The 23,082-nt window shown below is 42.1% G+C and overlaps 1 protein-coding gene across 3 annotated transcripts in view; it reads right to left on the bottom strand.

Annotated features, from left to right (window-relative positions):
• The window catches only part of ADA2 (adenosine deaminase 2), a 62,659-nt gene that overhangs the window by 1,334 nt on the left and 38,243 nt on the right, over positions 1-23,082 (bottom strand). For 2 of the 3 annotated variants that reach the window (XM_063447651.1, XM_063447652.1), the window contains 8 exons: positions 9,160-9,464; positions 5,742-5,967; positions 3,139-3,349; positions 2,928-3,055; positions 2,456-2,546; positions 1,733-1,841; positions 918-1,075; positions 42-244 (listed from right to left, as the gene is read on the bottom strand). In XM_063447651.1, coding sequence (XP_063303721.1) covers positions 42-244; positions 918-1,075; positions 1,733-1,841; positions 2,456-2,546; positions 2,928-3,055; positions 3,139-3,349; positions 5,742-5,967; positions 9,160-9,464 — 1,431 coding nt within the window. Of the gene's footprint in view, positions 1-41; positions 245-917; positions 1,076-1,732; positions 1,842-2,455; positions 2,547-2,927; positions 3,056-3,138; positions 3,350-5,741; positions 5,968-9,159; positions 9,465-10,108; positions 10,362-23,082 lie in introns of those variants that run through there. The other variant, XM_063447653.1, reaches the window with a different exon arrangement.

Below are 23,082 nucleotides of genomic sequence, written 5' to 3'. Positions count from 1 at the left end.
CTGCACCATGATCATTTCTAAAAGCAAAAATTGTCACTTACATTATAGAATTCATAACCAACTGTTTTAGGGTCCTCAAATCGGCCTTCATGCCCCCAATTCCCATGAAAACCTCATAAAAGTCATAGGAAACACCTTGAGCCCCAAAAATAGATGGATCGTCGGAGCTGATCACCACTGGATGTCCTTCAGCAAGCAGTGTGGCCGCAGGATGATTCCGGAGGTCATTCACCAGGAGCAGTACCTGAAAGACAAATGTTCAATTCAAGGAAACCTAAAAATCAGGCCTGTTACTTGCTGCGAAAAGCTCTCATTGACCCAATACAGGGTAGAACTTGCGTTCAACAAAAGATGGTAATGAGAGATTTAACTTCAGGTCAGTATATATATTTAAAGGACATGACTACTCTTTTCAAATATGCACCAAAAAAAAAAAAACTACTTGAAAAAACAAAACAAAAAATATATATTCACATGTAAAGTCCCTACTGCTTCTTCTAATATGTATCTCAAGTAATCACAAGAATCTGATAAAAAGATAACTGTCACTGCACGGTTCATACAGCAGTGATAATTAAAGGGACACTATAGGCACCCAGACCACTTCAGCTCATTGATTGTGCACTGTCACAGTCTTTTTAACCCTGCAATTGTGATTTTTGCATTTATTGTGAATCTGCGTTAATTATCTTGCAGGGTTAACTACCAGACAGCCACTAGAGGCACTTCCTAGTGGTTAGGTGACGTCTGGTTGCCTAACTGAAGTTGGACGTCCTTACGCTCTGCATTAGAACATCCGGCTTCAGCTAAAACCCCAAATACAGTCCAAGAATGCGCATTAGCTCCCTGCCGGCTGACAATGGCGGAGGAGTGAAGGGAATTACTGGCTTTTTATAGAAGATGCCAGTTTGAATTACCTGATTGGACACAGGACATATCTCCAGAGGTACGTTCATTTTAAGGGACATTTCACGGGCCGCTGGATGCTTGACAAGGGCATACCCGTGGCCTATTCTAGAGGTGTTTAGCAGCAACGCGTCCAATACATTCTCGTCTACATCAATCCCTTGCCAGCCTGCCAGAAAAAAGAGTGACACATGAGCCACTATTTCATATACTACAGTTATAATGAACATCAGGAGAACAAGACAGAAAATGTATTTAACCATTCAACTGAATTTAAGTCTGTGAACTGAAAATTGCTAAAATCTGTATTCTACAACAGACAGTTGCCATTAATTTATTCACATTGATCCATTTTTGGTTACTAATTTGAACTCCTCTTCTAAAACTACTTTGTTTTAGTATTTTTCCTACACCTGACACTTCTAGACACTGGGCGTAGCTCTCCCCATCTACAAGTGACAATCACACCAGCCGTCACCAGTGGGATTCTACATAGACGCCAATACTGTACTCTCCATAGATTTCAATGCTGTACATCGGCACCTTTACCTGCCAGGGGGGCCAAGAACCCCCAGTGGCAGTGTCAGCGCCACTTTAAATTTGTTCTGCGATATGCTGCATCTCTCGTTACCGTTAATCTGTAATTCACATGACTCCTTACTGCTGTAAAATTTACATATACATGTGAGCATGGCTCATAGTGATATTTGCACGAAGGCCATTTATATAAAGTTATTAGTGCCCTTTGCACTAAAAAGAATAACAATTGAGTGATAGACTAATGTTTGCATACTTAAAAATCATAATACGTTTAGCAATTTCTTACTGGTTTCTCCAGCATGGAAGAAGTATGGAAGTTTGACTCCCATCAAACTTGGTAGGTTGAGAGCATCTCGTAACTGGTACAGAGAATTCCCAGCATCCTCCTGACCAACCTGGAAAAATACAACAATTTTCAAATCAGAGATAGGATGAATTATCTGCTATTGGGAGAGACATGAATCGAACCCATTAGCCTGGTTGGCATTGGCCAAAACAGGTATAGTGTCAATGGTTAAATATCAACAAGGTTATTTACTAAACTGTGAATTGTTGGAAATTCAAAGTGAATTTCACATTTTAAGTCAAAATTGCCAATGTGGAAAAAATTGTCAGCACTGTATTCAATTTGACTATTTGACCTCAAAATTTGAAATTCTTATCGAAGTATAGTATGAACAGGGTAACATTTCAATCATCGAGGAGTTTTTCCTCAAGGCTGGTTTTTCCTCACTGCTTGCTTGTCTTAAGCATTCAAGGGTACCTGGGATGCTGCAGTCAGCACTAGTGTATGGAGACCTGATCTTCCTTGCTGCCTTTATTTTGGCTGCAGTTAGTTTTACATATAACATGAGTACACAGTTCTCTGAAGTTGACAATCCTTCCAGAATACCATAGATTTGTGTTACATTGTTTTTGTCTTAATGCACGAATGAGGCAGATAGGTGACTTGTGTAAATATACATGTAGTTTCCTCTTCCTGGCCAGCGTTTTATTGGTCAACACTTACCAAATCAAAGCCGATCATGATATCGGGGAATTCCTTCATCAGATTGATGGCAACAAGCACGGCATCCTTCACACGAGATACATTCTCATGCCTGGAAATGTAAAGACTCCCATATTGTTATCAGTGCTACAAAAACCCACATTATCAAGAAGGCACTTAACACTTCCTCATGGATCTCACTTGAATAAAATGTGCAAAAAAACTAATAAAGTTCAATAAAAAAAATCCCCCCAAGCCATCAGGGGAGGCATCCCTAAGTCTACATATTGTCTACATCTTGTGAGTGCAATTATAGTTTTCTGGGTATAGGTCTCTGGGAAGGTTGCAAAAAACAAACACCCCATAAGAAGTTAAGTATCAGATTTTTCATTTGTGATTCTATGAGTGGTGGCAAAATATTTGTATCACGTAATAGAAGTACAAAGCTATTGTATGAACTATGACTATATATGCAGACAAAGCCACATTTTACCTGTGGACAGTGAAGATGATTTTCAAACCTTGGAAGTCTGGATGAGCTTCCATAAACTGCTTAGTCACATCTCTGTAAATGGTCAGCATCCAGGAACGGTCGTGGATAGTCCCATCAAGCTCATAGATCTGTGGGGATTCTTTCAAGTTAGTCAATAATTGTAACTACTAGAAATAATAAAAGATAAAGATTCTTACAGACAGAAACTGACCGGGGGAAGCATGGCTCTCATCTCTATATATTGGATGTTATCGTCATACAGCTCACGGAGACCTTCATATGTATACGCCTTGAACACAGGAGCATAGCAGATTAGGCCAGAGGCTGATATAAATGCCTCCTCAAACCGGCGCCAGATTATATCCTGTGTTGGGTATGTCAGCTCTGGTGTATCCGTGAGTAGTGTTAAGTTGTGGATGAGGCTGAAATACAAGTACATATGGATCAAAGTGATCAAACTGAATAGATTAAAATTTACATCTGTTCATCCTCCAACAATGTGTCTTGTGTAAAAAATATACACCAAATGGGGCACATAACAGCTTGAGTATATACTCCAAATTGTTGTGTCACGGACTTCCTCCTAAAATACTCTGATTTTAGAGTCAGGTGTTTATGTGTGAGGTCCTCTGTTTAAAAGTCTCAACTGAATTCAAAGTAAAAAAAAATCTCTTAGCACTCTGCAGTCATCCCATTGTACAGCGCTACGGAATTTTCTGGCGCTATATAAATAATAAAATAATAATAATAATCATTTCTTAGTGAAGCATATTTAGTCCTCAAACAAGAGAGGCAACATATCGACACCAACTTGGGACTTTGTCAAGCCATGGTCAATGTAAAGGATCCTGCTATCCGTGCAGCGCTGATCCTTGTAGCGTCTCCTGAAATCCAAGCTGAAAAGAGTGAAGTAGTGATTTATAGCTCCCACTTCCCCAAACATGAGTCGAGACTTCATGAAGGGGTAAAACGAATGTGTTTATTGATGGCCAAAATCTGCCCTTTTATGATGGTCTCTCAGCAAGGGAACTCCCAGATAGCTTGGATCTGAGCGCATATTATAGGCGAATAGTGCTCAGATCCCACGAACACAGTTCTCAATAACGTCGAGTAAAGTTTAAGTTCACCAGCTGTAATGGAAGTTAAACTGCACGAACCCACATACGAGTGTAACAGGGGAAATGAACAATCCAAGCAAGTAAGGCGAATGATGTGATTCAGAGACAGAGGGCTCTGTCCCAAGTGCCTTAAGACCCCATGACTTAACGGGCCAGCATCCCAGGGTAAGAGGCTAGCAATCCGGCTCGTCCAAGAGATAGGGGGGCAGGGCAGTTTGTCACATGCAGACCCAGTGACAAAAGCCATTTTGTCACAGTCAGTAAGTGTTAAATCACTGCTTGTGATTTTGATGGCCAAAAGAACTTTTTAAAGAAAATTGTGAATGCAGATCGGTGAGGAACATTTCTTTACACTGGATATAACTAAGACATAGAGCTGGTTGTTTCTAAAATCCAAGCTTTTTGTTCTTGATTTTAGTAGTTTAACAATTACTGCTTCTATACAGGGAACTGCTTGAATAAAGAAACACTTTAAGCACTATAACCATACAGTTTACTAAAGTTATTGTGTATAAAACTGTTTTCTTTGACTTGTTTTTATATGTAGTAGAAAGTCGTAGTTAGTTCTGTTTCTAGTATAATTTCTACAGTAGCTTAATACTGGCTGGAAAGAAATGTTTTCTTATTTGAATTGCACATTGTTCAGACAGTGTTTTTTCTACATTTGCTATTCTATTCTCAGAGTAACTAGAGAACTATAGAGAACTAGAAGGTCGTAATCCAAAAGGCAAAGGAAAGGGCAGGAGAGACAGGGATTGTATCACCAGTACTTAGAATGGCTGTGTTTAATGATAATAGTTCCTCCAAGGAGGTTAAACCAGAATAACGGGTACAGGCAAAAGTCAGAATACCAGAGAGACAGAATGTTGTAACAGAACCAAGGTCAAGCACAAAGCAAATGATGTCAAGAGCTAGGCTTGGTCAGGAGAACAGACAACAGCACTATCGAACAAAGCAACTTCAGCAGCAATAGTGAGACTCCTCTGAAATAACCACAATTGGACACAGAGAGATGGGAGGGCTGTGAATTTATAGCTCTTCCCTACGTGCAATCAACTGATGTCTGTGAAAGACCAAGAAAAACAATGACGATCCTGTGCAAAAGCGGGAATGATGCTTGTTATTACGTTATTGCTTTGTGTCCATAAATGATGCACAGACAGAGAGTCCAGAGTCAGATCGTCTACAGAGGGGCATGGTAGTGATGGCATATGGGTTGAGCTCCTATCATTTATTATTATTAAGTTATTACATACTGATTGTTTAATATATATTTTAATTTTGAACCAATTCCTCTCTGCAGTTTTTATATTATGTTTTATAATTATAAACAAACCAGCCAACAATATTAGGGCTTCTCCTCAATGAACTGATAAAAAGCACAGAAACAGTGTTAGACCTGCTTCTATGTAATTGGTCTATTGGTATGCCAATGCACATCTACGTGCATGTGCAGTCAAAGTAAACAGTGTAATTGCATTCTAAGGCAGCTGTCATTATATGGTTTCTCTATAACAACTTCTGCAGCAAGGTTTGCCATATATGACATGATGTAGGCAAATATTCCCAACACTAGAAGGGTGATGAGCTCTTTAAATGGGGAACCAAGCGGAAAATATATAACAAGTCACTGCTGCCCTAGATAAAGCATGATTAGTACCCGTGTGTCCGTAAAATCATGTTGTATGCCACTCACCTGTTATCAAATTCTACAACATCTTCTACCTTCTTCCTGTAGGTTTCAAGAAGAACCCAATCTGAGCAGCCAAGGGGCAAAGGTCCCAAAGGAGTTGACTTAGAGAACCGAAACCTCACTCCACTGGCATCAGTAAAGCAGATGTAACAGTTAGGAAGGTAGGAGGCATTCTTCACCAGCCAATCCACACTCAGGACTCCAAAGTCATGTATATGTAAAACAGCCCCTGCAGGTGAAAGCAATTATAATAGAGTTGAATGTATGTTCATGTTAAAAAAAAAAAAAAAAAAAGATATTTTATTACATTCAATTGCATTTAATAAATATAAAAAGTAAAGACTAAATATTTTCCAGAGTCCGTGAGATGTTTTCAAAGTTACAGAGTAATCTAGATAGAAAATAGACTCAAGTCCATGCACGTTCTAACTTTCACACATGTTCCTTCTGATGATCCAAAAAAAGGTGAACAATTCAATATAAAGTAGACATTTGCAATTCGTTTGGGTCCGAATTTAAATTCGGCCGAATTTAGGCAATTTGAACATTTGGATGCTTCAGAATGTCGAATTGCCTAAGTCCCGAATTGCCGAAGTGCTGAACCGAATTGCCAAAGTGCTTTGAATTTCTAAAAAAGTGGCAAAACAAGAGAGGGTAAGAAAATTAACGGAATGATGACAGGAATCTAACCCTACCCCTAACCTAACCCTACCCCGAACCTAACCCCAATCCTACCCTAACCCTAGTAGTTTGCCCATGCACATCCCTAATATAAAGCAATTGCTCCAAAACGACAATTCGATTTGTTCTGTAAGCTAGGGAATACCTCTGCTGATATCAGTACTAACGTCAACAGATTGAATCCCTCTAAGTTAGGGTTAATATTTGGGTTAGGGTGTGTGTTAGTGGAGGATTAGTATTTCTGTACGGTAAGGGTTAATACTCGGTTAACTAGTGTAGGGTTAGGCTTAGGAGTGAGGTCTGACTAGGTGTAGAGTTAGTGTAAAAATACGGTTATAAGTAAGGTTGGTATAGGGTTGGGGAATTGGTATAGGGTTAACGTCAATTACCAAAAATGCATTGAAATCTAAGACATTTGAGGCATTTAACAATCAGGACTTATATGAAAATCTATTTTGAATCATTTTTCTCTCTTTTTTCCCTTTTATTTTTTTTTTTACCATTTTTACCATTTTATTCATTCTTATAGGATATTAAAAGGAGCTATTTCTGTCCTTTATCAAATAATATATAATATATAGCGGGGCACTTAATGAGAACATTGGACAATTGTCTACATCCCTAGGGGGTTATATATGCCAACATTTACTAGATATGAATATTTTGTATTCTTAATGGCAGCTTTTTACAGACAAGCATAGAAACAAGTCCTTGTGTTTTGAGAACAAAACAATGAATTTTAAAAAATTCAAGCTATTCTTGTTACATAGTTACATAGTTGCATAACTGAAAAAAAGACTTGCGTCCATCAAGTTCAGCCTTCCTCACATTTGTTTTTTGCTGTTGATCCAAAAGGCAAAAAAAAACCCAGTTTGAAGCACTTCCAATTATGCAACAAGCTAGGAAAAAGATCCTTCTTGCCCACAGAATGGCAGTCAGATTTATTCTTGGATCAAGCAGTTATTACCCTACATTTAAAGATTATATCCTTGAATATTCTGTTTTTGCAAGTATGCATCTAGTAGCTGTTTGAACATCTGTATGGACTCTGATAAAACTACTTCTTCAGGCAGAGAATTCCACATCCTTATTGTTCTTACAGTAAAAAAAAAACCTTGGGCCCTGACATAACAAGGGGTTAAGGGAGACAAGGATAGAAGGAGCTAACTCTCACTTTTGCTAAAGACAGCAACATACGGACTAAGCTCCAACTGCCCTGGAGACTTTCACTCCACCTGCCCCCCACGCACACCTAAGCACGCAGGTATTGGGGGTGCTTTCAACCATCTTACACTCGAATACTTGTCCAATCAGAAATATAACTAAACCGACAAAAGGGACCTGCGAGTCCGACAACACTGTGGGCCTGATGACTTACCTTGCATTATAATTCGTTAAGGAGACCTGCGAGTCTGACAGCTTTTATATGATTGAACGATGAAAGGAGAAACAATAAAAATATTTACAAAAAAAAATTGTTAACCTTTCTTCATAGCCGATATGTTCCATTCCTTTTATTAATTTTGTAGCCCGCCTCTGTACATTTTTTAGTGCCATAATATCCTTCTTTAGAACAGGTGCTCAAAATTGCACAACATATTCAATATGTGGTCTTACCAGTGATTTATAAAGAGGCAAAATAATATTCTCATCCCGAGAATGAATGCCCTTTTTCATGCATGACAATACCTTACTGGCCTTAGCCACTGCTGATTGACATTGCACATTGTTGCATAGTTTGTTGTCTATAACAATTCCCACATCCTTTTCGTGTGTTGTTATCCCTAATTCGCTTCCATTAAGGGTATACGTTGCTTGTGCATTCTTTACGCCGAAGTGCATAACTTTGCATTTTTCAACATTAAATTTCATCTGCCATTTGAGTGCCCATTCCCCCAGTCTACCTAAATCCCTCTGCAGCAAAGTAATATCTTGCTCACATTGTATTAATTTACAGAGTTTTGTGTCATCTGCAAACACTGAAACATGGCTTTCAATACTTTTTTCAAGATTATTTATAAATATGTTAAATAGAAGGGGTCCTAGAACAGAACCCTGAGGGACACCACTTGCCACCTCTGTCCAGCTTGAAAATTTACCATTAATGACATCTCTTTATACTCTATTTTTAAGCCAATGTTCTACCCAAGAACAAACATTTTCATCTAGACCGATTTCCTTGAGTTTTAACACTAATCTATTGTGTGGAACTGTATCAAATGCCTTGGCAAAATCCAAATTGATCACATCCACTGCAACACCCTGATCAATACTTCTACTTACTTCTTCATAGAACCCAATCAAGTTAGTTTGACACGATCTGTGCTTCATAAAACCATGCTGATTTTTGCTGATAACCATGTTCTTCTCAAGGAATTCCTGAATATTATCCCTTAATAACCTTTCAAATATTTTCCCAGCCACAGAAGCTATTTGAATATAGGAACCCTTTTGAACCCTTTTTGAATATAGGAACCACATCTGCCTTCCTCCAATCCTCATCCTCAAATTCTCAAAATATTCATTAACAACTCATTAACAAATATTCATTAACAACTCATTAACAAATATTCATTAACAACAAGTGGTTGGAAAAATAAAAAATAAAACTTTGCCAAAAAAACTTAAACCCTCCAAAATATGGGAAATGTTCAACCTGGCTAATCTGGCTTGAATTTCTTTCACCTTGATCTTTTAGCAACACACTTCAAGTATTATAAACAATATTTGTATGTCTTACCTTTAGGCATCTCTCGTAAGATTTTGAAAACTTTGCTCTGTTGGATGAGGTCCCGAGCCTTGAAGAAGTGCATGCTGGGAGGGAATGCTTCAGTACGTTTTGCTTCACTAAGTTCTACTGCTTTTATTTTCATTAAATTTCTGTTGGCCTCCAGCTCTCTTGGTCCAAGAATAATATTGCCTCCAGTTCTCAGACTATCTTCCTCTGCCAGCACCCCTTTTCGGTCATACCACAAGGGAACGCAGTGGCACGTAATGACCATGGAGAGAATAAGGAACCACGTGGAAGGGCTTGCCATCTCAATACTGTAAAGGAATCAATGGTCAGTAGTGCTGTGATGTAACAATAATATACAAAATAATATTTCCCACAATATTTCCCAGGCTGTACTTCCAGATTACGAATAAATATTTGTGTTAATATTTCCAACTGTTCTAAACTAGACTCTAAAACAAGTAAAGAGATCTTTCCAGAAATTATCAACAGGTGCTATCAACTTATACATAAATAAATGAAAATAGCTTTACATTATTATAAGTGACACCCAACTGCCAAATAAAAAAATTGTTTAGTACATATGCCCTCATTGAAAGCATGCATGCATTTAGTCATGCATTTTTCACATATTTGAAAACTGCTTGCAACAGCTGCTGATCTGCTGTCTCTAGCCTTTATAAGCCCTCAGCACAGACTTTCTGTGGCTGTCCATTCAAAGACTTCCCAATGCAGCTCAGTGAGAAGTCTTTGCAAGACAGATGCTCTGAGCAATTGCTGCCTCTTGAGTTTAGCTCCAATGATCTAAACAAACCAGGAATTAACAGGGCCAGTTGTCTGTTTGAAAGCCATGGAGTGTAACAAAGTTAATTTATAAACGTGTCAATTTCTATTAAAATCTGCACTTTTTGTAAAATGAAAAAGAGGAAACACTCTTCACACATAAAGTACTTACTTCAGCAACCTGAAAGTGGAACTGTCACTTCTGAGCTTTCCTTAAAAATAGGAATCACATAGCCGAGCTGGGTTATAGCGGTGGCTGATGAGCAGATGTCAACAATATCTACAGAACTTTAAACAGTCATAATGTATTTACTTCTCTGTTATATTTAAAGGGATACTCTGAGCTTCATATGCACAACAGCCGTCTGTACTGATTAGGATGCATGTAATGGGAGCAACCATTTTGCAATGTGATTTGTTTTTTAAATAGAGCATCCCATTAAAAAAAAAATGTTAACACAAGTTAAAGGTGTTGAATAAAGTTTTAAAAGTGAAAACTTATGGGGGGCGGGGCCTGACCGCAGAGCCGAGCGGTCGACATCCTTGTGGGCTCCTGCATGACTCCGCTGTTTAACCGGTTTCCCCGACTCAAGCGTGACTTAAGCGGGCCGATAGAGCCAGCAAACGATGGGGAATGCCGAGAGGAACAGGATGTTACCCTTCAAGCGGCGAAACAAGACTTTTATGCCCGACGACCATCGGAGGCCTAGTCAGCAAGCGGGAGCAGGAGAGACGCCCGCTCTCCCCCCGCCAAGACTGAGGGCTTCACTGCGAAAGGGCCCCTGTCCCCCCCCCTGGACCGGTGGGGGTCATCCCGGTCCTCCAGCATAGGAAACATACCTCTGGGACACAGACCCGGGCCACGCCGCCATGACAGCACCACGAGGCCTTGCCTTGCCAAGATGGCCGCCGACAGAGTGGTACCTCTGCAACAGCAGAGGGAAGAGGACTGGGCGGCGGCATTCAAGGCCAAGTTCGACGCAATCTGCCAGCGCTTCTGGGACCGCATAGAGGCTGGGTGCCCACGTCCTGTAAGGGTGCCTGCCTCACAGGCAACGAACCGACGCACACCCCTAACCACTCAGAAGGGTCACCCTCGTCAGCACAACCACCACTCACCACAACCACCGCGAAAGCGGGAAAAAAACACGGAGACCAGGTGGATAAAGCGAAGACCGGGTGCATCCAGCATGACTCTGCCACGCAAAAGCCGGGCACAGGCGTCACAGAAAAAGGTGAGAGACTCTTGCAGACCGCCCATCACAAAGGGGGGCCCCAACAGACCGCAACCTCTAGGGCTCCACCGCCAAACTAAACCCCTGCCGACATCATTCGCCAACCGCACAGCCAGCCCCATTGGAACAGACCTGAAGGGCAGAGCCACTCGTCCACCGGGTACACACCTGGCAAGAAACAACTCCTTGCCACAACCAGGACCGGAGAAGACAAGGCTGACTAGCACCTACAGGGACAAGACTCATCCCCGGCTGCTGATGCCTCTGAACACACTAGGGTGCACTAATACTCTACCTGTAAGCACAGGGTTCCTGCTCAACCCCAAGCTGGAGAGGTCGGTTCACCAGGTGGCATAGGCTGAAGGGGCCCACTTAAAGGGACATTATCACCGCTGGCAACGACCCACAACCCGGACACCCACCTCGCACTATGCGTTCCTATTGAACATAATATTGTCTGTCACCATCGTGTTATTATGTTTAAAGCTGTTATAATAGGATTAGCATGTTAGCTCAGCATATTAGCTCAGCATATTAGCAGTTTAGCCCAGCATATCTATAACGAACGTAACAAGCTTGACTACTTCATTATTTTTTCTTTTCCTACTTGACATGAGACCAGCATATTTTAATGTAAGCAAAGGCGCACTCATCTAGGATACTCGAAGCTCCATGCATACTCACCCTAGAAGGTCATGTAATTCCAAGATACTCGGTTATATGCCTACTAATACTGTTAATGTATTCACACTGCTAATGTTTTTAGCTTTAATCTATAACAAGCGTACAAAGATCTACTATTCTACCAGTTTTGTCTTTATTCATATTTGTTACTCTAATGTATAACATGAAACTTGCAACGGTTATCAAAGTTATATGTATTCTTACTCTAGCTTGTCTTATTATAAAAATGTGCAAATTATCTACAAGCCATGTTTATGTTCAACCCGATGAAAAACCGCGCTTGTGAAAGCTACTGTGGCTATACAAGCACTGCTGTAACCCCTTTTGCACAACAAAAATAAAGAATTAAAAAAAAAAAAAAAAAAAAAAAGTGAAAACTTATATATTGTGCAAAAGTAGTAATAAGTAAAAAGTAGTAGTAGTAGTAATAGAAGATTTTGTTTTGTATACTTAAAGGAGCACTATATGGTCAGGAACACAAACATGTATTCCTGACCCTATAGGGTTAAAACCACCATCTAGCCACCTTGGTCCCCTCATGCCTCCCTAAATATAGTAAATCTTACTTGTATTCAAGCCTGAAGCTGCTGGCTTTGTCACTGTTTCCTTTTGACATGCCCACTGCCTGCTGACATCAGCAGAAGTGGCAGCCTGATCCAATCACAATGCTTCCCCATAGGATTGTCTGAGACTGACAAAGAGGCAGATCAGTGGCAGAGCCAGCATGATTCAAACACAGCCCTGGCCAATCAGCATCTCCTCATAGAGATGAATTGAATCAATGAATCTCTATGAGGAAAGTTCAGTGTCTGCATGCAGAGGGAGGAGACACTGAATGTTTGGATGCATTTTAGGCAGCCATGATCCAGGAAGGATCTCTAACAGCCATCTGAGGAGTGGCCAGTGCAGTTATCACTAGGCTGTAATGTAAACACTGCATTTTCTCTGAAAAGACAGTGTTTACAGCAAAAAGTCTGAAGCTAATGATACTACTCACCAGAACAAATTCAATAAACTGTAGTTGTTCTGGTGACTATAGTGTCCCTTTAATAATGTAACTTCTGTTTTAAGTATTTCAAAAGTGTTTATAGGTGATAAACTGATGTAACCCTTTTCTGTAAAATTGCTTAGACATTTAGTGCTCTACAAAGAGGATGGATTTGTAATAACAGCCCTGGACATCTGATTGACACACTTGAGAAATCCTTAGGGCAGTGCGAAACGCATTGTATGAGGACGTTACAATGTTTGGCCGATCGTGGAGCTAGAAAAGAGTACCAGAAAAACATTTAGCTGGAAATAAATTATTTGGAATAAATAAATAGCTGGAAAGAAATAATTTGGGACATCCTGCAATTTATTTCCTTCCACACTTGGATGCCAACCTCACACTTGGCAGTGTTCAGTTTAAGGTTTAAAAGTGACCCACATATGTTGAACTGTATGCTGTCCGCACCAGCAGTCTGCAACTTTTGTACCCAAACAAACCGAAATTACTGTGACACTTGTGTGCAGCGATGTATATACTGCGAGGCAAACAAGGCATTTGCCTTGGGCGGCACTTTCCAGGGGAGGCAAAAATCGCTGCCCCCAAATGCCCAGACTAATGCCTTGTTAGCCTCATTTTAAGGGGGCCCAAGAGCTGGACGTCTGGTCACCTTTGGCCCCTTCGCGACGGACAGTTATTTCCCAGGCGAGCGGTGCGGGAGCGCTGATTTGTGAGCTCTCCCTGCTCAGCTCCCTCGCGCACACCGCAGTGATGCCGGGAGCTGGAATATGACGTCACTCCGGTTCCCGGCATCACTCTGCAGCGTGCGAGGGAGCTGAGCAGGGAGATCACAGCTCCATCGGTGACAGCTAAGCGCACCCGTCTGCCTGGACGCCCTCCCACCTTCCTGTCCAGCAGCCAGGCCAGGAGCCCCACTGGGCCACAGTTTAAAAATCCACCCAGCTATCCCAAAGGAAGGGAGGCTGGGTGGATTTTAATTAAAATTAAAAAATGTAACAATAATCTATGAGTGTTGGGGGGGAAATGTCTGTGTGTGTGTATGTGTATGACTGTCCATGTGTGTATGTCTGAGTGTGTGTGTGTATATGTCTGTGAGTGAGTCTGTGTATGTAGATCTATCAGTGTGTGTCTGTGAGTGAGGGTCTGTGTCTGTCAGTGAATGTGTGTCTGCCAGTATGTGTCTGTGAGTGAATTTGTGTGTGTGTGTGTGTCTGTGAGTGTGTGTGTGTAAATCATTGTGTGTGTGTGCCTGTCAGTGAGTGTGTGTGCGTTTCTGTCAGTGAGTGCTTCTGTCAGTGAGTGTGTGTCTGTCAGTATATGTGTGTCTGTCAGTGTGTGTGTGTATGTATGTCAGTGAGTCTGTGTGTATATCTGTCAGTGTGTGTCTTTGAGTGTGTGTCTGTCATTGAGTCTGTGTGTGTATATATGTCAGTGTGTCTGTCTCTGTGTGTGTCTGTCAGTGAATGTGTGTATGTCTGTCAGTGTGTGTCTGAGTGAGTGTGTGTATGTCTGTCAATGTGTGTCTGTGAGGGAGCCTGTGTGTCTGAGTGGTTCTGAGTGCTTGTGTGTGCCTGAGCGATTGTGTGTGACTATCAGTGAACGACTGATAGTCACATCAGACGGTCCTGTTGCCCTTAAAACTGTCAAATGTTTCCTGATTTGAAGGAGTGTGACATCCCCCGGTGGATGCTTAGACAATGTGAATGGTTAAAATAATGCCACTTTAGATCACAGCATCATGCTACACAACCTCAGCAGAGTTGTCAGATAAACATGCTTTGGGACCAGTTTGAGAGCAGAATGGATTACTCTGTGGGTGCTGAATACCCTCTAGTCTCCTCTCCAATCCAATGAAGGTAGTAATGAGCAGAGATAGGCTGATTCCAGGAGAGAAGAATGAGAGCTAATGAGTTATGCTGCCGTCCGTTGACAGACCCAGGCCACGCTCCTGCTCTAGGAGTTTTAATTCTAATTTTTAATTTAAAGGAGTACTAGAGGCATTATAACCATTATTGCTTACTGTAGAGATTATGGTGCCAGAAGTGCCCTGGCCCCCTTCCAGCATGAATAGTCAAACTGTTCACAAACCATTTGACAAATTACCTGGGGTCTAGCACATGCGGAACACTTCCTCCTGTACCCTTGCAAGCTACAGCACTGAGGTAACCTACAGTTCTCTATATTGCGGCAGGAGATTGCATTTGTGAAATCTGAGATTTGTAAATTATCTGTTAAATAAACTCAGGCTGGGACTGTTGCAAAGCCACTGCCAAAGAGAAAGCCTAGGAATGGCAGATGGATTACTGTAGGATCTGGTAGACTTAGAGTTGTGGACAAAAGGCATATTGCACAGTCTGTGGCTCTACATAATTAATTTTTAGCACTTTCAGAGTGTAATGGTGTTATGTAGACAGGCTCAGGCACGGAGTGTAGTGGTGTTGTGGACACAGGCTTAGGCACCGAGTGTAGTGGTGTTATGGAGACAGGCGCGGTCACTGAGTTTGTGGAACCACCATCCTCTATGTCTAAGCTGTGCAAGACTGCAGGTAATGACAAAAAGGTGAGGTCGGATAGAAAGCAGTTGATGTTGGGGGATTATATTATAAGAGGTATGGGGCTGGACAAAAGTGGCCTTGTGAGATGTCTTCCTGGAGCTACTGCTCGTAGAGACAGGGGACATATCTTTAATATGGTTAAGCAACAAAAGCAGGAAGGGGAATTGGATGTACTTGTCCATCTAGGGACAAATGACTTGGCTTGCAATAAGGTTTCAGAGGTAAAGATTTTTTTTTGTGTTTTTGCCAATGATATACGACAGGTTTCTTCCACACTGTCATTCTCTGAAGTTCTGCCTGTGCATAACACTCAGAATGACAGGCTGATGCATATTAGGGACTTTAACTTGTGGCTTGGTGAATAGTGTTGGGAGCAAGGATTTGGTTTCATCATGGTAGCTCTATTTAGAATGGGAATAAACTGTACATAAAAGATGGTTTGTATCCTTCTCAAAAGGTAACAAATGTTTTCAGCTAAGCTTAAAATCATGTCTACAAATGCTCAGAGTTTAGGGAATAAGATCCATCACCTTGTGGCAATGATGGCAACTGATAATGTAGATTTAGTGGCTGTTACTGAGACATAGTATAATGAGAAAATTACTGGCATATAGCAATACCAGGGCATTCTTTGTATAGAAAATACAGAGAAGGCAAGAGAATAGGAGGATGGCCCTGTATGTGAAGGATAGCATAATCTAGCCTAATAAAAGTTAGTGAGTTGAACTTTCAGTCAGTTTGGGTTACATTAGACTTTGGTAATCACACCGTAAATCGTGTAGGTGTTATTTATAGGCCACAAGGACAAATAGAAGAGTTAGATCATCTACTAACTGACGAAATAGCTAAAATGACAATGAAGGGGAAAGTGATCAAATTCAGGCTGAGGTGTTGCAAAGTCAGTGCCAAAGAGAAAGTCCAGGAATGGCAGATGGATTACTGCAACTGCCAAAGAGAAGATCCATGAACTTGTGGAAATGATGGCAACTGATAATGTAGATTTAGTCGCTGTTACTGAGACATGGTATAATGACAAAAATGACTGGAACATAGCAATACCAGAGTACTCTTTGTATAGAAAAGACATAAAAGGCAAGAAAGGGGGAGGGGTGGCCCTGTATGTGAAGGATAGCATAAAATCTAGCCCAATAAAAGTTACTGAGTTGAACATAGAGTCTGTTTGGGATACGTTAGAATTTGGTAATCACACAGTAACTCGTGTAGTTGTGATTTATAGGCCACAAGTACAAATAGAAGAGTTAGATAATCTACTAATTGAGGAAATAGCTAAAATGACAATGAAGGGGGAAGTTATTGTCATGGGAGACTTTAATCTTCCTGATGTGAACTGGAAAACCAAAATAGCTGCTGGTGCCAGGAGCACACATATTCTAAACTCCCTACTGGGATTGTCTCTAAAACAAGTCGTTGAGAAGCCAACTTATAAGGGGGCCATTTGATATCAGATATTACTGTAGGTGAACGTTTAGGATCCAGTGATCATCAGTCAGTGTGGTTTAATATAAGAACAGTGACTGAGTCACACCACACAAAAACAAAAGTTTTAGACTTTAAAAAAAACAGACTTTTCTAAAATTAGAGTATGTGTAAAGGAGTCATTATCAGACTGGATCTGTTTAAATGGAGTTCAAGAGTACTGGGATTATTTAAAAGTTGCACTACTGAAGGCAACAGAAAATTGCATTAGTCTTGTCAGTAAGAGCAAAACATTTAAGAAAACACTGTGGTGCTCCACAGAAGTGGCCAAAATAGTAAAAAACAAAAAGTTAGCATTTAGCAATTATAAAAAAAACTGAGTGAGGAAGATAGACAGATCTATAAGAATAGGCAGAAAGAAGCTAAGCAAGTTATTAGAGCTCCCAACTCACACACAAAAGGGAAAATAGCACAGTCAGTAAAACAGGGGGACACAACATTGTTTAGAGACATATAAGAGAAAATAAAAGTAAAACAAGGATTAGTTAGATTAAAAACAAAAGAAGGAGGGTTTGTAGAAGAGGATAAAGGCCCAGCTGACTACCTCAATGAATATTTGTGTTTAGTATTTACAGATAAAAATTAAGGAAAGGGAGATTAGTTAGGAAAGAGGACAAATTATTAATTTGTTACATGTGAGTTTACAGAGCAATAGGTTATATTACAACTGTCAACAGTAGAGACAAATAAGTCGATGGGGCCTGATGGAATACACCCAAAGTTATTAAAAGAGCTTAGTGGTGTACTAGCAAAACCATTAACGGATTTATTTAACCAATCATTGTTTAATGGAGTTGTCCCAGAAGATTGGAAATTAGCAAATGTTCTCATTCACAGAAAATGTAGTAGGGAGGAGGCGGGCAACTATAGGCCAGCAAGCCTTACTTTAGTAGTGGGGAAAGTAATGGGAACCATGTTAAAGGATAGGATTGATGAACATCTAAAATCACATGGATCTCAAGCTCAGAGACAACATGGGTTTACTTCAGGGAGGTAATGCCAAACTAATCTTATTGATTTTTTTGATTGGGTAACTAAAATAATAGATCAGGGTGGTGCAGTAGACATTGCTTACCTAGATTTCAGTAAGGCTTTTGACACTGTCGCACATACAAGGCTTCTCAATAAACTTCAGCCTTTAAGTTTGGATTCCAATATTGTTAAATGGGTTAGGCAGTGGCTGAGTGACAGGCAACAGAGGGTTGTAGTAAGTGGAGTATATTCTAAGCATGGTCTTGTCACCAGTGGGGTACCTCAGGGATCTGTACTTGGACCCATTCTCTTTAATATTTTTATTAGTGATATTGCAGGAAGTCTTGATGGTAAGGTATGTCTTTTTGCTGATGATACGAAGATATGTAACAGGGTTGATGTTCCAGGAAGAATAAACCAAATGGAACATGATTTAGGTAAACTAGAAAAATGGTCAGAGCTGTGGCAACTGACATTTAATGTGGATAAGTGCAAGATAATGCATCTTGGACGTACAAACCCAAGGGCAGAGTATAAAATATTTGATACAGTACTAACCTCAACATCTGAGGGAAGGGATTTAGGGGTAATTATTTCAAAGGCCTAAAGGTAGGCAGACAATGTAATAGAGCAGCAGGAAATGCTAGCAGAATGCTTGGTTGTATAGGGAGAAGTATTGGCAGTAAAAAGAGGGAAGTGCTCATGCCATTGTACAAGACACTGGTGAGACCTCACTAGGAGTATTGTACACCAGAAGGCTATTGATACTTTGGAGACAGTTCAGAGAAGGGCTACTAAACTGGTTCATGGATTACAAGATACAACTTACAAGGAAAGGATCTTAACATGTATAGTTTGGAGAAAAGACGAGACAGAGGGCATATGATATAAATATTTAAATACATAAAGGGAATCAACACAGTAAAGGAGGAGACTATATTTAAAAGAATAAAAAGGAAGAGGACATAAGGCTATCCTAGCTATAATAAAGGGCCAGGGTCTAATGAGAGTATTTAGAAAATTGGGCAGACTAGATAGGTTGAATGGTTCTTATCTGCCATCACATTCTATGTTTATATATATATTTATTTACATACATACATAAATACACATGGGAAAAAGAGAGTATAGCCTATTTGAATTCTATGGTTTTTATATATCAGGACATAATAACATCATCATCTGTTCCTTAGCAGGTCTTAAAATTAGGTAAATACGGGGGGCGGAGTCTGACCGCCAAGCTGCACGGACGCAGGGGAACGGAGCTCCGGCTAGGCAAGCAATAAACAAGGCATAAACGACGGCTACAAAACTCAAAACCCTCCCAGGGAGCACTACCCACGTCGGGGGTTCACTCCGGTATCGGGTATCCGGAGCCTGTCGGAGGTACACTAAGTAAACGCTGACTGAGGCCTGCTGGAGTGGGAAGCGTGGAGAAATAGCCACTCTCTACGGCACCAGATCCCCCAGAAACTGCTGCAGACTTCCTATCGCCCCCCCCCCCCCTCCAGACCGGTGGGGGATATCCCGGTCTCCTGCCTCACAGGAACAGCATAACCACAAACGAGCTACTTAGACTACACAATCCGAAAGCACACGGGACACGTGAGGCATACCTAAAGATGGCCTCCCAGCAAGGGAGAAAGACAAAGAACGTGGGCGGCGATATGCCCTCCCACCCCCTGGAAGCCCTAGACCGGCTGTGCCTGAGCCTCTGCATGACACTGCGGAGCAAGGGGGTACCCTATCGGCAAGCAGCTCAACTGGTAGCCACATGGCTTCGACCTATAACCCGCCGACGCTACTACGATCTCCCATCCCAGGCTTTCCAGGCGGCCGCCCGGTCACGCAGACACCGAAAGCCGTCGATACGAGCAACAAAGCCACATGACCCGGGCCCACATACCCGCTCTTATCCACAGAGGTGCAGGACAGCCGGGCAGGCCCCAAGCCCCAGCACTCCACCCAAGCATAAAACACAGAACCAGCAAGATTCCAAGCGACACACCAGAGTCGCAGCGGCACGCCATGCCTGCACACAGAAGGTAATGCCGCAGAACAGGGCCGGAGCCGGACTGGGGCCCAGAGACCCATGCCACCCGGGTACACACACTGTCCCTCACGCATATGAGAGAGCGCCCGCCATGCCAATACCACAAACAAGCAACCCATCTGACCCGCACACTCGAGCCCAACGCAGCTCGGATCCACGCTCCCAAACAGCAGGGACGAGCCAAGAGAACACACGGGAGAACGTACCGCGACACCCCGCAGGCCTAAACAGTATACCCATAGGCCTCAACCTACCACCGAATGGCCAACTCACACCTTGGCAGGAAGACCCACTGTCAGGGTACCTGAAGCCTCTACCTCCGAAAGAGGTAGAGACTTAGTAGTTTACTCCTCCAGCAGGTCGGCTTCCTCCATCCCTCGCGGCTCTCCTAGACACTCTCACGCCGGCCGCGAGGGATCTGTCTCATTTTATGACGTCACGCACGCTGCCCGACGTCATGACGTCAGTCCGGACCGATCTGTCACTCAAGTGACTGGAAGCCACTCAGGACTCGTCGGAGGCGGGTATACTCACTGTAACCAGGGTATTTAAACCTGTTTCTCCCATTCACTCATTGCCCTGTCGTGGTTCTAGCCTGTCTAGTCACACAGTGCTCTGGCGATTTCAGTTATTCCTTTGGTTCCGACCCGGCTAGTTTGACTTACTCTGTTTCCCTCTGGTATCCTTGACCCGGCTTGTTCCTCGCTCACCTCTCGTTCCCTCGACCTCGGCTTGTTTCTGACCATTCTCTTTACTCTCCGTACGTTAGTCCGGCCATTCTAAGGTCCGGTATACGTACCCTGTCCTGTTTGTACTTTGCGTGTTGGATCCCTGTCCCGATCCTGACATTACGACAGGGCCAATGGATCCTGCAGGTACAAACAGTCAGGTTGGTCCCTCTGATTCCAGGTTTGACGCCATGGAACACAGAATGGACCAGATGGCACTAGCACTACAGGCGCTATTATCTCGTGCCAATAACCCACCTGAGGAGATCCGTACTACTTCCATCTCTCCTGTAAGTTCTGGTCTAGAGGTAGCCACTGTAGGTGCCTCTTCCCATATTACCCCACCTGTACGTTATGGTGGTTCACCGGAGAAGTGTCGTGGTTTTTTTAACCAGATTAGTATCCACTTCGAACTACAACCTCGCTCCTATCCCACAGATAGGGCGAAAGTTGGATTTATTATCACCCTACTCATTGAGAAAGCTCTGAGATGGGCCAACCCACTATGGGAGAATGATAACCCATTGGTATATAATTATAATGCCTTTGTAGCTGCATTTAGAAGAACTTTTGACCCTCCTGGTAGGAAGGTTAATGCAGCCAGATTACTGTTGCGCCTGAGACAGGAGAACCGAACACTTGTGGATTATGCACTAGAGTTCAGGTCCCTGGCGGCAGAAGTCAAGTGGAATGAGCAGGCTTATATAGATGTATTTTTGAATGGGCTATCAGATATTATCCTTGATGAGGTTGCTACTAGGGAGCTTCCTGAGAATTTAGAGGACTTAATTTCGTTCATTTCTCGTATTGATGAGCGTTTAAGAGAGAGACAGAATACTAGAGAGAGGAACTTCAGACCTGCCTTTAAATTAGCCCCTACATTTCAAAGTCCTGATTCCAATACCTCACTGTATCCTGAACCTATGCAGATAGGCAATACTCGCCTCTCTGAAGAGGAGAGGCAGTACAGGAGAAGGGAGGGTTTATGTATGTATTGTGGAGCCAGAGGTCATTTGCGTCTGAATTGTCCTACTCGCTCGGGAAACGCCCGCACCTAAGTTTCTCTAGAGGACAGGCCTTGGGTGTTTCTATTTTGTCCTCTACGCATAATTATAAAGATCACAGGCTTCTGCTACCAATTTCTTTAACGTGGGAGAAGGGAATGCTAAAGACCATGGCCTTGATAGATTCCGGAGCTGCTGAGAATTTTATCGACCAAGTCTTTGCTACTAAACACACTATCCCATCCCAGTTAAGGGATACACCCTTGGCCGTTGAGGCCATAGATGGTAGACCTTTACTTGAGCCTGTTATCTCTCGTGAGACTATACCCATTAACTTAACTATTGGTATCTTACACGAGGAGAACTTATCACTTATGCTCATTTCATCTCCTTCTGTTCCCATAGTCCTGGGCTACCCATGGTTAAAGAGACATAACCCTATTATCGATTGGGAATTAGGGGAGATAATCTCATGGGGCCAGGGTTGTCGCAGGGTGTCTCCATTGGCTATGATTAACACACCAGATAGTTCTACCCAGTCTACAGGGAGACAGATACCTCCTCTGTACATAGACTTGAAAGCAGTGTTCGATAAGAAGAACGCTGATACACTACCCCCACACAGGACCTTTGATTGTAAAATTAATCTTTTGCCCGGCACCATGCCCCCCAGGGGTAATGTATATCCTCTATCCATTAAAGAGAATTCTGTTTTAGAGGAGTATATTCAGGAGAATTTAGACAAGGGATTCATTAGGAGATCCTCTTCTCCCGCCGGGGCTGGATTTTTTTTTGTTAAAAAGAAGGATGGCTCACTCAGACCATGTATTGATTACCGAGGTTTGAATAAAATAACCATTAGGAATGCCTATCCGATCCCCTTGATTACCGAGCTCTTTGATCGGCTAAAAGGTTCTAAGATTTTCACCAAGTTGGACCTCAGAGGGGCATATAACTTGGTGAGAATTCAACAAGGTCACGAGTGGAAGACGGCGTTTAATACCCGCTACGGGCATTATGAGTACACGGTCATGCCTTTTGGCCTTTGTAACGCACCGGCAGTATTCCAGGATCTAATTAACAAAGTTCTTAGGGAATTTCAACAGGGTTGTGTTATTGTATACCTGGATGACATTCTTATACACTCTAGAGAGATTGAGACCCACCATAGACAAGTCAGAAAGGTATTACACAAACTTCTACAACACGGCTTATACTGCAAATTGGAGAAATGCAGCTTTGACCAGACCCAGATAGATTTTCTTGGATACGTGATTTCTGGGGAAGGCTTTAAGATGGATCCTGACAAACTCCAGTCTATTCTAGATTGGCCATTGCCTAAGGGACTCAAGGCTATCCAGAGGTTTATTGGGTTCTCCAATTATTATAGGCGCTTCATTAAGGGTTAC

This window comes from Pelobates fuscus, chromosome 3 (genome assembly GCF_036172605.1).
Source record: "Pelobates fuscus isolate aPelFus1 chromosome 3, aPelFus1.pri, whole genome shotgun sequence".
NCBI lineage: Eukaryota > Metazoa > Chordata > Amphibia > Anura > Pelobatidae > Pelobates > Pelobates fuscus.
Note: the sequence above shows the minus strand (reverse complement) of the source record. Positions and strands in the feature narration are given on the sequence as shown.